General features: G+C 36.2%; 1 protein-coding gene across 3 annotated transcripts; it reads left to right on the plus strand.

Annotated features, from left to right (window-relative positions):
- Positions 1 to 8,063: 8,063 nt before the first annotated feature.
- Positions 8,064 to 16,440, plus strand: LOC129274989 (zinc finger CCCH domain-containing protein 10-like). Of its 3 annotated transcripts, none has more exons than XM_064108565.1 (4): positions 8,064 to 8,152; positions 10,963 to 11,049; positions 12,030 to 13,063; positions 13,619 to 16,440. In XM_064108565.1, exons 3-4 carry the CDS (start codon positions 12,280 to 12,282, stop codon positions 13,693 to 13,695), a joined length of 861 nt encoding a protein of 286 aa, XP_063964635.1. In that variant the 5' UTR covers positions 8,064 to 8,152; positions 10,963 to 11,049; positions 12,030 to 12,279; the 3' UTR covers positions 13,696 to 16,440. The 3 variants fall into 3 exon arrangements, with proteins under 3 accessions (XP_063964635.1, XP_063964636.1, XP_063964634.1); XM_064108566.1 differs by having other exon boundaries at positions 14,475 to 16,440; XM_064108564.1 differs by lacking the exon at positions 13,619 to 16,440 and having other exon boundaries at positions 12,030 to 13,426.
- The last annotated feature ends 375 nt before the right edge of the window (positions 16,441 to 16,815 follow it).

Raw genomic sequence — 16,815 nt, forward strand, 5'->3', positions numbered from 1 at the left:
AATAAATATTTTTGAACTGAGACTAACAATGACGTAATGATGCTAAATTCCCATATACTATTTCCACTAATCCGGTGTCCCTTCCCATCGAATTCCAACAATCGGCTGTAAGGATGATATAAGGATCTCTTTTATAAATGATAGGAGTAAATACCGGGAACAAAACGGGGAACAAAAGAAAGTGACTAAGGCATTTGAAAGAAAATGATTAAGCAGATTGTGCCCATTTTCATTTTAATTGGCTTAACTGTATATTTCTCCAGTCATATATCAATTAAGAAATCAGGAAGAGGGCGGGATCTCTTATAAAAAAAAAACTTCTTTGGAATAAGAAATATATATATATTGCATGTGATTATGAAGAGGATGATGGCGCGGCGGCGGCGGTGGTAGTGGTACATGGCGGTGGCGGTCGGGTACGTGGTATGGTGCATGGTGGTGGTGGTGGTGCCGGGTGATGGTGATGGTGCATGATGTTGGCGGCGGCGGCCGGTGGTGGTGGTGGTGGCGGTGGTGATGGTGGTGGTGGTTATGGTGGCGTTGCATGGTGGTGTTGCCGTTGTGGTGATGATGGTGGTGGTGGTGGTGCATGGTTGTGATGGCCGGTGCATGGTGTTGGCGGTGGCCAGTGGCGTAACTACGGGGGGGCATGGGGGGGCACGTGCCCCCTCAATCGGCTGACCAAAAAAAAAAAAAAAAAAAAAAAAAAAACGGGGAAACGGAGAAAAAGAGGGAGAAAGGAAGAGAAACGAAGTGGGAAAGAAGAAATTATTGTTCATTATAATGTTATATTATATCATAATTATGTTATGTTATATTACATAAGAAACTTTTTTTTTTCATAACTTTATGAAACATAATTTGCTCAGGGCCTATGTCTTCATTGTTCCTGGTGCTCGCATTGTCTGTTTACCGAGATATATAATCCTGTTATACTAAAACCTCCCGTTTTCAAGTCAATATACACCAAACTGCCAAATATATTTCCTCGCACTTCGAGTAATTGTTTTATGTACAATAGTATGCTTCTTTTTCATGACTACTTAAAGTGATTGCCCCATTTTAAGGTCTTGATATAAAACACTTCCTGTCCGTGCTTACGTTCGCAGTAGTGGATCGGTGAAATATGTCTGCTCTCCATGGATTCCTTGAATCAGTCCTTAGTCTCTCTTTCTAATCTGAATATCAAAAATTTTCAGCTTGGTAAGTGATCTACGTATGGTCTTCGTGAATTTCTACAAACAAGCCTTAAAATGCCCCTCTTCAGGTCTGAATTTCCTTAATTTTCAGCTCGCGCTTCGCGCTCGCAAGATTTGATTAGTGAGATGGGTATGTTAATCATGATTACAAGTGCTTTATGTGCATGTTTAGATGTAATTCTAACAAAATCAGCAAGTGCTTATTGGCACTCGCATTAGTTGACTATAGTGAGATGTGTATACTCTTAATGGATTCCTAAAATATAGTCCTTAAAATCTTCCTGTTTGGGGGTCAATATTTACAAAAATTTCAGCTCGCGCTTCGCGCTCGCATTATTTAGCGAGACAGGTACATATCATGATTACAAAAGATTGATTATAATGTCCCTTTTTAGGTCTAAATATCAAAAATTTTAAGCTCGCGCTTCGCGCTCGCATTGACCAGTGAGAGACATATCCGTTTAATGGCACTGTCCTTAAAATGTCTCTATTAGGTATACCTGGCAACTGGGCGCGCTTCGCGCGCTCACTTAGTGACTCAAAATTTTTGCTGGTGCCCCCCCAATGCCGTGACTCACGGTACGCCACTGGCGGTGGCGGTGGTGTTTGTGGTGGTGGTGGTAGTATATGCATGATTATTATGGTCACGATTAGTTAAAATTAATAATTAGGATAACTGAATGTGATAGTGAAGATATATCAAATGAAATGCATATCTAGATCATCGAATATTTTATTTTACATTTTTTTGCTCAATCCTCCACTAAAGACCTAACTTATAAACTTGAAGAATATGAAATGACGGATAGCAGACCAAAATCGACGTTGGCCTGTAAAAAATGCAATTAAAAAGATCTGGCACATAAAACTCGGTTTTGATGCTTCAATCTTTACCCTTTTCCTTTATACTTTACCCTTTTCCTTTATATAAAAAACAAGCTGTAAAAATGATTTTTTTTTTATTAGACAACGATACTAAAATTAAAATTAAGAACAAAAATAATAAAGTGAAATAATACCATTTCAAACATGCATTTTAACATCGTTTTTCATCCCTTTCGGTAAACTTTACATAAAAGGAAAATTGTAAATGAATCGGTTTGTGAAATAAACTCTTTGGTTCATGTCCGTGGCCCTGGTAAGTGGGGGTAGCACCCCCAAAAAAAACTTCCTTGGGGCTGCTGCGTGCACTGTAAAAAAATCTGAATCAGAAGTTAACACTTAATGTATATAAGTAGAACTTATAATTTGTAATTATTTTTCGATTTTTTTTTTCCAGTATAGTTTTAACTTGTCTTTTAATTTCCTTGATCTATTTGGGTTCAATATACATTTACGAAAATTCACGTATTGCTAGCTTGCTTTGATTGAGTAAACCTAACTCAATTAGGCAAAGATGATTATCACTCATAAAATCATGTTGAATGTACTTATATTTTTCAATTAACGCCTTATTTAAATAATACATAAATATTTATTAGAGCAAGGATTTTTTTTTAAAGATACCTAACATATCTATTTGTGTTTGAAATTGTTTTGGATAAGGGTGTGCTAACTATTTTATTCTTTTGTTGAATCAAAGAAAGAGCAACAGTAAATAGTCACTTATCAGAAAATTCACTGATTTCTTTTTAGGTGTTCGGAAAATGCTTATATTATATAACTTTTTATTTGTAAGAATGAAACAATCGCGTATAAAATATCAATGTCAGTACCTATACATGTATCATGTACAGGTAAATGACAAGGTACAAAGTCTAATCTTTTTTTTTGTATTTGGATAAAAATTATACCACTGAAAGTGGGACGATGGGGAGTGGCCCGAATCACGAAAATCCACTTCCCCATTCGATATTGAAATATTTTAGTAATTGTTTTACTTAATTGAATTAAGTTATTGTAACTTAATATACTTGAGTAAATGGATGCAAGAAAATAAGTAAACTTTACTCAAAACTGCCAAACTCATAAATACTTGGAAAAAAAACAAAACAATTTTCGCCACAATTTCATTGAGTAATAATGATTTTTTTACAGTGTGTATTATTCTCCATATAGGCAGCACCCCGGGTATTCTGGAAGATGTGTAAATGAGCAATGTAACCAAAATTGCTGGTTGGTTGGTTGGTTTTTATTCACGATTAAAAATGCATAAATATAAACAAAATGAACATTACATGGATCAAATAATTAAAAACAATATAACAAAATTAACAATATAACAGTAATGAAGCTTACAATGCATGTAATACAGAATCGTAGGGATATAGACCCGTTTCAGATTGGCTATTAATAGCGAACCTGTTCTTATCCGCGGGGTCCCTAAAAATAACTAAATTAAATTAACATTACATAATATATAAATTTAACTAATAAATAACAAATCAATATAAAAAATATAATTTTGCAGTGAACCCCCTTTTTTTGCTTTTCAAATATACAGCACCCCCAGTCAAGAAATCGTTCCAAGGGCCCCGAAGGTGTCCACGTGAAATCATATTGGGAAGTGGGAACATAATTTATTATCATTGTTAATTTACTTACTTATTTTTTAAAAATAAAATCTGTAAATTCGGCAGAGTAGCAGACATAATGCAACTCTCATGACACCCGATCTTATACTGTACACACTATGAACATGGTAAAATGCTTTGAAGGGATATGGCCGTTTTTAAAGGTCTGGACAAGTCCACCCCAACAAAAAGTTGATTTCAATAAAAAGAGAAAAATCGAACACTGAAAATTTCATCAAAATTGGATGTAAAATAAAAAAGTTATGACATTTTAAAATTTGCTTAATTTCACAAAACAATATGATTTATGCACATCCTGGTGGATATGCAAAATGAGGAGACTGATGACGTCATCCACTCACTATTTCTTTTGTATCTTATTATAATTATGATATAGGGAATATAATATTTTTCTCATCAATGTCAAGTGAAACAATGATTAATTCCTCCCTGAACATGTGGAATTCGCATTGTTTAATACTATGTAATTCACTAAGTTGGTCCTTATTGTTAAATCTATAAAAAAAATGAAATATTGTATGATTCAAACAATAAACAAACAAAAGAAATAGTGAGTGTGGGACATCATCGACTGTCTCATTGAGTTATGCATATCACTGTTTTGTGAAAAATAAGTAAAACTTTAAAATGTCATAACTTTCTTAGTCTACATCCGATTTTGATGAAATCTTTAGCGTTTTGCCATTTTTTATTTTTCTCTATTTATTCAAATCAACATTTTGCTTGGGTGGCCTTGACCTTTCAATATTCATGACTGTATCGGTTGTTTTTTAACATTCTTAACCGTATATACTAGAACTCATTATCTAAAGAGTTTCTTCTTCTCCTCTCTTTATATTTTCTCGACGAGATGTTGGAATCTTCATGTATTTTTTTTTATATACAGGGTCAATCCATTTAAAGGACAAGTCCACCCCAAATGTTGACTTGAATCAATAAGTATCAAACAAGCATGCATAACACTGAAAATTTCATCAATATCGGATGTAAAATAAGAAAGTTATGACATTTTAAAGTTTCGCTTATTTTCACAGAACATTCTATACAACTCATTGACATGCCGCAAATGAGAGAGTCGATGATGTTCCCTACTCACCTTTTCTTTTGTTTTTATTGTTTGAATCCAACATTTAATATTTTCACAGATTTATCATTATAATAACCAACTTGACTGAACCATGAAATGTTTAACAATGGTAATTCCACATGTCCAGGCCAAAAATTCAATTTCACAAGAAAATGAGGAGAAAATTGTGACTAAATATTTAACATACAAAATAAGTAGTGTGTGGGTCATGTCATCAGTCTCTTCATTTGCATCTGGACTGGAATGTAAATATAATTGTTTTGTAAAATCATGGTGAAAAAAAAGCGAAATGTTAAAATGTCTTCCAATTTCGATGAAATTGTCAGCGCCATGCTTGTTTCATTTTGTTCTAATCAAATTAATAACCCCGATACGGATGATAATTTTTTTGAGAGATCTGATTAAAAAAAATAATCTCATAATGATAGGCATATAAAAACTCACTGCATATATTTATGTTTATCACCGTAGTCCTGTATATTATGATATATTCATACGTATAGGCCCTAACTATAATCGATATAGCTCGCACGGCGGCCCGGCCAACTGCTTGCCACTTCATTTATTTTATTTGTTTATTTTGTAATTCTTTTTTAAATATCTACAGTCCCAGCTACATGTAACTATCTGTCCTCTATACTTCCAGCATTAAATACGTCACTCAAATAAAACGTGTAAAGTCCTGTTTGCGTACGATAAATAGAGGTGTTGTATTTTGTTGTTGTTCACCCCCCCCCCCCCCCCCCCTTCGCGGAGAGCTCAGTGGTCGGTATACAGAGACGTCATTCTAAACAGATCCGTGTGCAAAAATACGGCGCGAACGCCCTGTAGAGGGTAGTGTGCAAAATCGACGCGTGTTTACGCCATATTGCAAGGTTGATCACGACTGAAGCTATCGACTATTTTTGTTTTGTTATGTTAGGCACTCAACGTTTTACTCCTGGAGCTCCCCCAATCCCCAAACGACCAAAATCAAAATGACTGAATAATGATTGGTTGAATTGAAGAAATTCATTTTTCACTGGTTTACACACATGTAGATACAATTACACAGAACAAAATAAAAGTTGATGAAAACATGTCGACATGAGGAAATCTAAGGGTCAAGTCCCAGCCCAGAAAAATGTTGATTTGAATGGGATTTGAATAAATAGAGAAAATCTAACTAGCATAACGCTGGAAATTTGATCAAAATTGGATGTAAAAAAAAGGATGTAAAATAAGAAAGTTATGACATTTCAAAGTTTCGCTTATTTTTCACAAAACAGTGATTATGTCTCTTTGACATGCCAATGAGACAGACGATGATGTCCATCATTCACTATTTTTTGTTGTTGAATATTATTATACAATATTTCATTTCTTACAGATTTGACAATAAGGACTGAACCATCAAACAATGCTAATTCCATTGTTCGGAGGAATAATTAATCGTTCTTTCACTTGACAATGATGAAATGATAACATTTCATATTTCAAAATACAGAATAAAAAGTGGATAACGTCATCAGTAGTGATTTGCATACCAGGGGCGGATCCAGGATTTTCCAAAGGGGGGGGGGGGCAATTTTTTACGAGGGGAAAAAAGGGTCTTCAACCTCTAATTAAGCATATAGGCTTATTTCGTATCCGGAAAAAAATTGACAAGCAAAAAAATGAAAAGTCTTCAATTTAAAAAAAGGGGGAACACCTCTGTTTTAATGGCATTTTTACATCACAAATTTTAATTTTGCTTCAAGGGGGGGGGGGGGGGCACGCGCCCCCTGGATCCGTGCCTGTGCATACCGACTAGGCTGCCCAACTTTAGCAAACGGGAGCAGTGATCAGTCAAACTTGAGTTATTGTTGTTTTTTAAACACCCTCATAATCATATATGTTGCACGTTCGGGCTAAATTTTGGGAATTAGAAATGATCGTTCTATATGGAAAGATATTGAAGAATTCAAATATGCTATTATATGGTCTTAGGAAATTTTCAGTGTTACGCTTGTTTGATTTTTTTCTTTAATGAAATTATTTAAATAAAATTTTGTTGGGGTGGATCTGTCCCGGGGGACTTAATTGTCCTTATTAAAATGCTCATTTTATGGTAAGGGTCTCAACGTCTCTTGAAACCTTGCCGCAGTCTGCGCTTTTAGCCTGTATGTGATCATTCTCGGCGATTTTGCAAGATTTTTTGGTCCGGTCTCCGCCTCCGCGGGGTGATAATACGACCTCCGAACCCGGCCCCCCCCCCCACGAACTCCTGCATGAGATTCACGGGAGGAACCCGGGGGGGGGGGGGGCCACTTACATTGACGAGTGGATACCATGCGCGACCAAAAAAAAACACGTAAAAAGGATGTCTTTTTCACGATAGGGCACGTTACGTACGTAACGTGATAAGGGTGTCAAAAACACAAAAATAATGAAAAAAGGGTATCTATTTCGCTAGGAAAATTACGTGTTTAGGGTCGAATTCGCGGGGATGATAAAACAAAATTAAAATGTTTTATAAAGGATGTCCTTTTTGCCCCAACACTTCGTGTTTAGAGCCCGATTTGCGCGAGGTGTAGAAGGTGGGGTCGTACTAAACCAAATAAGGTAAAGCCGACGACCGAAGGACCCGTAACAATAAAACATTCCTGTACTTGTTTATCATTTGTTTATAGGGTTCATTTCAGGGAACATTTGCCAAGAGTATCGTTTTGTTACCAATACTTGTTAAGGGTAGGGTTTCACACGCCAATACTTGTTAAGGGGCGCATTTTCAGAATATGGAAATTACGTGTTTAGGGTGCTTTTCGAGACCCCATGGTCGCGCATGGTATCCACTCGTGAATGGAAGTGGCCCCCCCCCCCCGGGGGAGGGACACACCCCGGCCGCCCCATCCAAAATTATAGCCCATGCCTGTAAAGAATTAAATACATTTTGTAAATGTGGCCTAAAATCATGCTGTTGATCCCGTGTTGATCTCCAATATTAATAGGAACCCTCGAGCTCGGGGATAAAAAATTCTTTGACAATCTTTGCCCCGTTTATGCTCTCTGTGCTCGACCCTGGTGGGTTTTTAAGAAAGCTGTTCGTAAAGTTACGCACAACTTTACGAACGACTGGAACATGTTCTTATGTCCTAAATGAATGACATAGGGATGTATCATCTAGCACAAGGGGTCACCAGTCGTGCGTAAAGTCATTCGTATCTTACGAACAGCTTTATGAAACACCCACCTGGCTCCTGTATTTTTGCACACGATTTCCAATCTTTACTCCCGCCATAGTTACCACTTACTCGAGTTAGACCGATACTTCAGTTAGAGTGGATGAGGAAGCAGCAGTGTACACAAAGCAGGTGAGGCTCCGTAAATTTGTAACATTTTTCTTAGTTTTGCTCAAAATTGATAATATATTTTCAACGTGTTCATTTGTATTTGATGTGAATTTAACATAGACGATATGCATGTAGTTATTTATCATGTATGTTGTAAGGAAGTCTCGTATGGTATGATTTAGTTGATTGCGGGCGTGAATGCGAACTGAATTGATGCCTCTTGAGTGATGACGAACTGAAAATTGGTGTGGTGTGCAACCGGTCGTGCCACGCCACGCCACTGACTGGTTGCTCACATGGTCATGGTATGGATATGGCCATGCTGTAGTCAGGACCAAGTAGAAATAAATTAACTTACAATATGTAGCCTGCCTGCCTGACCGATTTCATGCAAGCCTCTTACATGTAGGCCTAGCTCTGTTTCATGTTTGGATGGGAACTTGACGTTAAGTACGGTACCGGTAGGCCTAGGTTAGGTTTGACTCTTGAGGAAAAGGCATTTTTCAATCAAATTACAATAGTACATCCATCATTTCTTGCACTGATATAAATTATAATCAATTTTTAGGGTGATTGCACACAGTCGATAGTCACAGAGCTTAAAATTTTGCACTTTTCATCGCATTCACACACCCAAAAGTGTTCATGGTTTTGAGGGAAAAATCAATGTTTAACACGTTTCTGACATATGAATCATGATCTTGTTATCCAAGTTTAATGATAATTGGTATCGAAGAGAATAAAATGCTCCAAATAGCCTATGTATAGTAACGTTCTTTAAGTTTAAGTAACATTCGTTAGTTTACATGTACATTTGGTCACTGCCATAATTTTGAATTGATGTGGCATTATTAGAAAAGAAAGTTCAAAGTCTTTTGTCTTGCGAAAAAATTTACCATATTTTTGTAAGCTGTCAGGTTTTTGTGGTATTGATAATGGCGAATCGAATGGAAATACTCATATTTCACCTATCCTATTGACCTAGGCCCTATAGGGCCTTGGAATTGGATCAAGTGTTGGAATCTATTTCAAAATATCCTTCCCCCACTATCTACTTCAGAAAGTTCAATGAAATACTGAACACAAAATATCTAAACTCTGTGTGTGGTTGTATGTTTCAGCGGTGTGTGTGTGTTGCGACAAGTTATACTACAGAGCCTAATGGGAGTTTATTTGGCTGAATTTCATTCGAAATTCATTTGATTATTATTCAAGAACCGGTTCATGGATTACCATGGAAGTTGTTACATGTCTATTTTGCACTAATATCTTCAATATCTGAAAAAATCAGACAGTTTAATGAAGTGGTTGATGAGATAGAAAAATCTTGCGGTCTCCCTATTTATTTTATTGTTTAAAACTTTTTCCACCTGGAAATAAAAATTAGATGATCTTGTGACATGCGACTATGCCTCTAGGCTATAGAAAGAGGCAAAGTTTAGACCCAAGTTATGTTTATTTTGAAATCCATGAAATGGCCACCTATCTTGGAATGGTTCTGCTTTTGTTGGAAACTATCAAGAAAATAATGAATAATCACCTTATTGACTTTGAAAGATGATATTTACAAAAAATACCCTTCATCAAAAGTTGCGAAAATTTCAAATTTTGCATCTTTAAAATCTATGAAATCTAGTCATTTTATTTATATGACAATGTAATAAGTTCAATTTCAGCAACTTTTTGAGAAGGTTTTGCCCCCCCCTGAAGATCTATGGTTTTAAACAGTCGTTAACGATCATTTGAATGACATTTAAACAAAGACCCAGCCCTAATATAGAGAATAGTCCTGAGTGAATACTTAACAGTATTAAACTTAAACAGTATTTGGGAACAAACGTTTAATGCTATTAATAAACAGGGTTTAGGGTAAACCAGGGGTAAGAAAAAAAACCTTCACCAAAAGTTGCTGAAATTTCACATATTGCATCTCTACATCCATCAATTGACCATCTACATGTACATGTATTTTCCAAATTTCCTTGAAATAACTTGAAATAATTAGTTGGAAATTATCAAGAAAATGAGGAACATTACTTTTTTTCTTGACTTTGAAAGATCGTTTTATGATGTTACACTCGGTTAAAGGACAAGTCCACCCCAATGAAAAGTTGATTTGAATAAAAAGAGAAAAATCCAGCAAGCATAACACTGAAAATTTTATAAAAATCGAATGTAAAATAAGAAAGTTATGACATTTTTTAAAGTTTTGCTTAATTTCACAAAACAGTTGTGCACATTCTGGTTGTTATGTAAATGAGGGGACTGATGACATCACCATTTTTTAAAGCATTTTATTATATGAAATACAAATTATTCTAATTTTTTCCTCATTGTCCTGTGAAACAGCTTTATGGTTTTATCCCTCCCTGAAGATGTGGTGGTATTTAAGTATTACCATTGTTATAACATTTTATGGTTCAGTTAAGTTGGTCCTTGTCAAAGTGGTAAAAATTGAAATATTGTATAATTTATTTTAACAATAAAAAAAAGAAATAGTGAGTGATGGACATCATCAACTCTCATTTTGCATGTCACCGAGTTGTGCATGAAACTGTTTTGTGAAAAATAAGCGAAAATTTAAAATGTCATAACTTTCTTCTACATCCGATTTAGATGAAATTTTCAGTGTTATGCTTGTTAAATTTTTCTCTATAGATTCAAATCAACATTTTCTGGGGTAGACTTGACCTTCAACAACATGAATGTCTACATGTGGGACCACAAGTTTGGTATTGATGTGGTCCCTTATCTAGACTTTCATAGTGTTGAAAAAAAAACCCAATCACATTGATAATTTGTTTCCCTTATATATTTTCTATCTCACCTAGGTACCAGTGAAGGTTCGTTTGTAAACCCTTAAGTAATTTTCCTGCCATCAGGGCATCTGGATTTCCTCTCGGGCAGCAGAACTGTAGGTAAGCATTTAATGGGCACAATAACTTTTATAAAAAAACAACACAATAGTAATGATACGGGATTGCAAGTAAAAGGGTAAGACTAATGCCAAAGTTACAGCGACTCCATACCAATCAGAGCTATTACGTTACGACATAAGATCCGTCGGCTTGGAGTTAAGGAGGAGTGAAAACGTTAAGACCCCATTCAAAGGACCATTAAAAGCATATACGTTCACCTATTTTTCAAACTATTTCAAGAAGAAAAAAAAAACTTCCCAAAAAGTTGCTGAAATTTTACATTTTACCTCATGAAATGACCATCTATTTTCCATATTTCCTTAAATTTTTTTCTAATGGTTGGAAACTACCAAAAAAATGAATATTTTTACCCCAGGCCCGACAGTTCACCGTTAATGCCCGTTCATTATTAGCATGAATGTTTTTCAAAATAACGTAATGACTCATGCCTCGTTTGGAGTCTGTTAAACTCGGTTAGAATTGGAAATGAATCTGCCTCAATTACCAGGATAGGAATACCTTCTTGCTACAACCTCAACCCGAACTATAGAAGCACTTTGCAAATTTTAATGTGTTTGCTATTGTATGTTAGGCTTATGCTCATGCCTCTCATTAATAGTATTTAGAACGAGTTATACAGTATACATATTGTATCAATCAGATTCCTAGTATTTTATATAATTCTTCGATAAATTTGGCCATTTGTACATTTGAATATCATTGGGAGGTCATGCATAACTTCCATATAGTTTGGGTAAGATCCACCAATAAAAAATGTAATACTAAATCGCTAAATTCTAGATATTTAATAACATGTAATGGAGCATTTTTGGAAAGATCTAAGAATAACATAAGTAAAGCTGGGTCATTGAATTTGGGTAATGCAGTTGAGTAGCAATTTAATAATTTGGCTTTGAAAGGAAAATGTACAAGCTGTTTTAAGCATGCATGCCCTATTTTTGTGCGCCCTCTTTTGTCAGGTTATACCGCCACCGGGAGCGCAGTTGTGGTTCCGATCATTCCGTGCAACCTGCAGACATATCAGCGTGCAAAAGTGTTGCATTAGGAGGCGCTGTGTCTACTCGAAAGTGAAGTCATCGCTCTCCAGCAAGCAGCAGCTTGCCCAAACCCTGCTTAAAGCGCTCTGCAAGCTATATCGAAGCTTTAACTGTTAGTGACGCTGTGGTGAGATTTGGTTTTTGTTAAAGACCTTGTAGTACAAAGAGCATCATGGTTAAGAATGGCGATGATGGAGTTTGCAGGGATTACCTGCGCAATGTTTGCAAACGTGGCAATAGGTGCAAGTTTAGGCACCCCGATCAAGGGGAAGTGAAGAAAGAGCTGCAGTTTTGCCATGATTATCAGAACAAAATGTGCATGCGTAGCAATTGCAAGTTCATCCATTGTACCAAAGAGGATGAAGAATACTACCACCAGACCGGAGACCTCCCCCCTGGCGTGGAGGAGTCTGCTGCAAGGAATGCGGATCAGGATGGAGCCAATGGTGAGATTCCAGTGTGTCGCGATTATCTGAAGGGAGAATGCTCGAGGGGAAGTGCCTGCAAATACCGTCACATGAGCCGTGGCGATGTGGAGCATGAGCAACGTAGAACCAGCAGGAGGTCACGACCTCCAGGTCCTCCACCACCCGATCGATACGCTGATGAATATGAACACGAGCGTTACAGGCGATGGCTTGAGCACTCCAGATACGAGGACTTTGATCGTATGGATAGAGATAGGTATTTCCGTGAAAGGGATCCCAGGGAGATGCCCTTCAGATCCAGAGGAGGAACAACAGACGCCAGAGAGCTAGAGGAAGAGAATGTTATGCTCCGCCGCAAAAACGAGGAGCTGCGCAAAACTGTTGCAGATCTGACCTCCACCAACGACGTCCTCCTTGAGCAGAATGCCCGCTTGCGTGCTCTGCGTGCAGAAGCCACCTCGGCTGTCCTGCAGGCTGAGACCCATCTGGTAAACTCGACAGCGACTGCTGGCCCCCAGCTTTCCCAAGGTAGGTCCCTCGGTTCCTCAACTCACCATACTGTTGCGGCAACAGCCCCCCTAATGTACCCAGCGCGGGTAGCCCAGGTCCCATTAGTTGCTGAAAATACCATTCCTGCCCCTGGTGCAGCACAAGGCACCCAGATGCTTGCCGCCCCCATGCAGCCTGCTGTATTAGCAGCATCAATGGCCCAAGCCCACGTTGTCCCAATGAGTGTTGGCGTAACTGCCTCAATGGTTACCTACCCAATTGTGTCCCAGGCCTTGAGGAATTCAGCACTGTCTTAAAATGTCACAATTTCCAATTCATTGCTAAAATATAAACAAATAAAAATGCTTGGATAATAGTGCACATTGCAATACTAGTTAATGTTGCCGATATAATTTCCTTGGGCGTTGGCCTTCTCTGTAAAACTAAAACATCAGAAATCACGTATGCTGTATGCATTTTCAAGAAGATATTTCATAGTTTGCTGTTGAATATAACACTTCACTTTAATTTTGGACGCAATATGCTTTCCACGGTGTTCAACTTTATATGTTGTGTGCCTATTTTGTGTTTCAGGAAGCAAAAGTGATTACACCCGGCGGAGCAGTGCAATTACAGGCAGAACTACCATTGCAGAGTACACTTCATTTTAAACGTACCATATACATTACAATAGTTTTTAGCATTTTTAAAAGAAAACAATTGTGAAATATGTGTAAAATTATGCAAAGCCTTCTAAAAAAGAAACTCTCACTGTATACATGTATTAGGTGAATAACAGCAATATGGAACTCGGTATTTTAATATCGTTGTGTCAGGTTTGTTAGTTGAAAAATCAGTCATTTGAGGGAAAACTTCTTTGTTACAAAATAGAGAAAAATAGTCATTACTCCTGTTAAAATTACTTGAAAATGTAATGCTTGATAAGTTCATTGGGTTGATATACTAGTTAGTATAAAAAAACACACAAATTTTCCTAAAAAATAAATGGTCTGTGTAGCGCATATGGGTTTCAGTCCAAGGCAAAGCCATCTCTGCCATAGCAAACTAGCCACCATGTACACAACTTTGTGTTTTTTATTAGGTTTGAAAAACCAAAATACCAATTGCACTGCTCCGTCCGCTGCGCACATTGTTTAAGAAATCCACCAAATTTGTGAACTCACTGCGCCAGCATTTGCGGAAGATCGTTGCTAATAGTAATAAATGCAAATTTGCCAAGATATCTATGTCTGCCTTGATGAATGAGCATATTTTCGCGTTGCTTGGTTTAAATGCTTCTCAACATTTGATGGAACATTTCATGAGCATTGCAATAAGACACTAGAAAAACAACTGCAAGTGATTACTGCGCTTGTATTCTCTGCGTTCGCAATACGTACACACGACTACGTCCTTACTACGGCTTATCCTTTCTTGTTATTTTGTGCAGGGATGAACTTGGCAATGTAAAAGTGAGGCCGCGAGTTTAACATCGGGTCAAGCCTCAGTCAATCTTGGCAGATATAAAAACAGATTTGTAAGTAAATAAAAAAGAAACGAAATAAAAAGAAAAAAGAAATGAAATAAAAAGGAGAAAAGAAATGAAATAAAAAGGAAAAAAGAAATGAAATAAAAAGGAAAACAAAATAAGGTCATTAACACAATCGCTGAACAGGTACTTGCAAGAGGGTGTTTTTTTTTTCCTTGATTTATTTCTCTCCTTTGTACATAAAGAAATTTTCCAGTTTAATGACACATGCATTATACATTGTAGCCTTTATATCGTGAGAAGAAGTATTTTGGAGTTTGAAGAGCACCGTAGACAGATACTGGCGTGATTATTCACACATAATGTGTTGCTTAATCCAGAATGAAGAATGAACTATAATAGTCCACAAGAATTTGGTATTGTATTGATATTTTACTGATTCATGGTGTGTATATTATTAGCCTTCAGAGTTTTTAAAAGAAACAGTTCCAATTTTTGGTGAAAACAACATTGTTACAATAATTCTTTAATTTACCTGTATCAGGTTAATATTGTTATTCAGTTTTTGTTGTAAAATTTTAGTATAAAAGTAAAAGAAAAAGATATTTTTTGTAATTGAGTTAAAAAGTTATTGTTATCTGCATTGATCCAGATTTGATGAGACTGGTTGTTTTTTCACCCACACACATTTGGAAAAAACATTGAAACTAAACTATACTTCATCACATGTAGTTCTTTATTCGTCAAATGTGAAGCACACTGTATATTTTGACATACAATATTTACACATCATATAAAACATTTAACTTTGTACATTTTATGAGAATTTGTTATTTACTTTGTGTTATAATTTTGTTTTTCTTTTCCTTTTTTTTAAATCTTAGGCTTAAGAAATACTTTGAATTTTAACAAAAAAGAGGACATCTTGTCTCAGTGGTAAAATCAACAAACTTTCATTTATTTGAGAATGAACATGAAACATTACTCATTTGTACATACTGGAAACTTCTGTCTATGAGTGGTTTGCTGTTTCATTTTACATGAGCTGTTATGGTGAAGTCATATTTTCCCTACTGCGACCGTACGGCGATTGAAAACAGCCGTGTAATTTTTTTTTTGACCAGCTACATATAGGTGGTTTGAATAAAAATGAATAAAACTGCTGTTTTCGACTTAACATATGGCCATTGTAGGGGAAATGTGACTGCAGCAATAATCACAATAACCATGAAATGATTAGTGTACATTGCCCAGTCATACATTCAAACAACGTAAAATTGACAGACATGATGGAGCATATACAGTATTACTTTTATGCAAAAGCAGAAAACATGTGTTTGGTTATCAGCACAAATTGTATTTTACACCTACATCTACCTTACTGTATTGTATCAGCTTGTGTAACATGAAAATCAAAATGTATATATGCGAAGAGATTATTTCTTTAGTACTTTATATGCCCTACCAGTAGATCACATTTTGGCATGATAAAAATGATAAAAATAAAAAAGGTGTGGGCAGAAACACAAAATTTTTATTTGTAACAACTCTTTGAACGTGTCCCATTTGAAAGTCAGTCAAACTTCAATTTTTTTTTTACAAACCTTGGTACATTTACTGCTTAGTGCTTGTGAAATATTGGTTGGAAAATAGATTCAAAACTATATCAGAATCTTTTGATAGAAATTTAACCATCCTGGTTGGTGTCTGTAAATATTCTGTTTAAGGTTGGTTGAGGGGACATGTTTGGGTCAATTTTCACAGATTAGATCATGATGTATATGGATAATATGTTTTTCCGTCTTTTTGTACTGTATAATTAAACATGTAAGGTTTGTAAATCACCCAGTTAAATCTGTTTGTATTGGTTACTCGGTAAAAACTTTGAATTGTGCCAATGTGATTAAATGTTGCTTTTGAATCTAAACTTTATCCACTTTGGTGTCACTTGTCAATGTTCTGAAAGTCTTACAGTATGTGTGTGGGAGTCTGAGAGAAAGAGAGATGGGGAATGGGCCCACTGAGCTTTGGGGCCGGTAACAAAATTTAATAGTTGATATTGCACAGTTGATTTGCTTGCTATAAGAATCTGTGCTGTGATCAACTGCTATTAGCTTTGTGTCCATGGGGCTCAGAATGGATGATTTATTTAATGACAGTGCAGGTGAATGTTCCTGTCTTGCAGGTAAAGATATGAATTGAAGAACAATTTTTATATGGCAAGCCAACTCCTTATTTTCAATATGTTATTAATTGATCCATGAAGATGTAGTAATTTTTCAATTTTTTTTTTTGAGTAACC

The sequence above is a fragment of the Lytechinus pictus genome, chromosome 13 (genome assembly GCF_037042905.1).
Source record: "Lytechinus pictus isolate F3 Inbred chromosome 13, Lp3.0, whole genome shotgun sequence".
Taxonomy (NCBI): Eukaryota; Metazoa; Echinodermata; class Echinoidea; order Temnopleuroida; family Toxopneustidae; genus Lytechinus; species Lytechinus pictus.

Excerpts from the sequence above, each read along its gene's own strand:
- LOC129274989 (XM_064108564.1), top strand. The coding sequence starts at position 12,280 with ATGGTTAAGAATGGCGATGATGGAGTTTGCAGGGATTACCTGCGCAAT.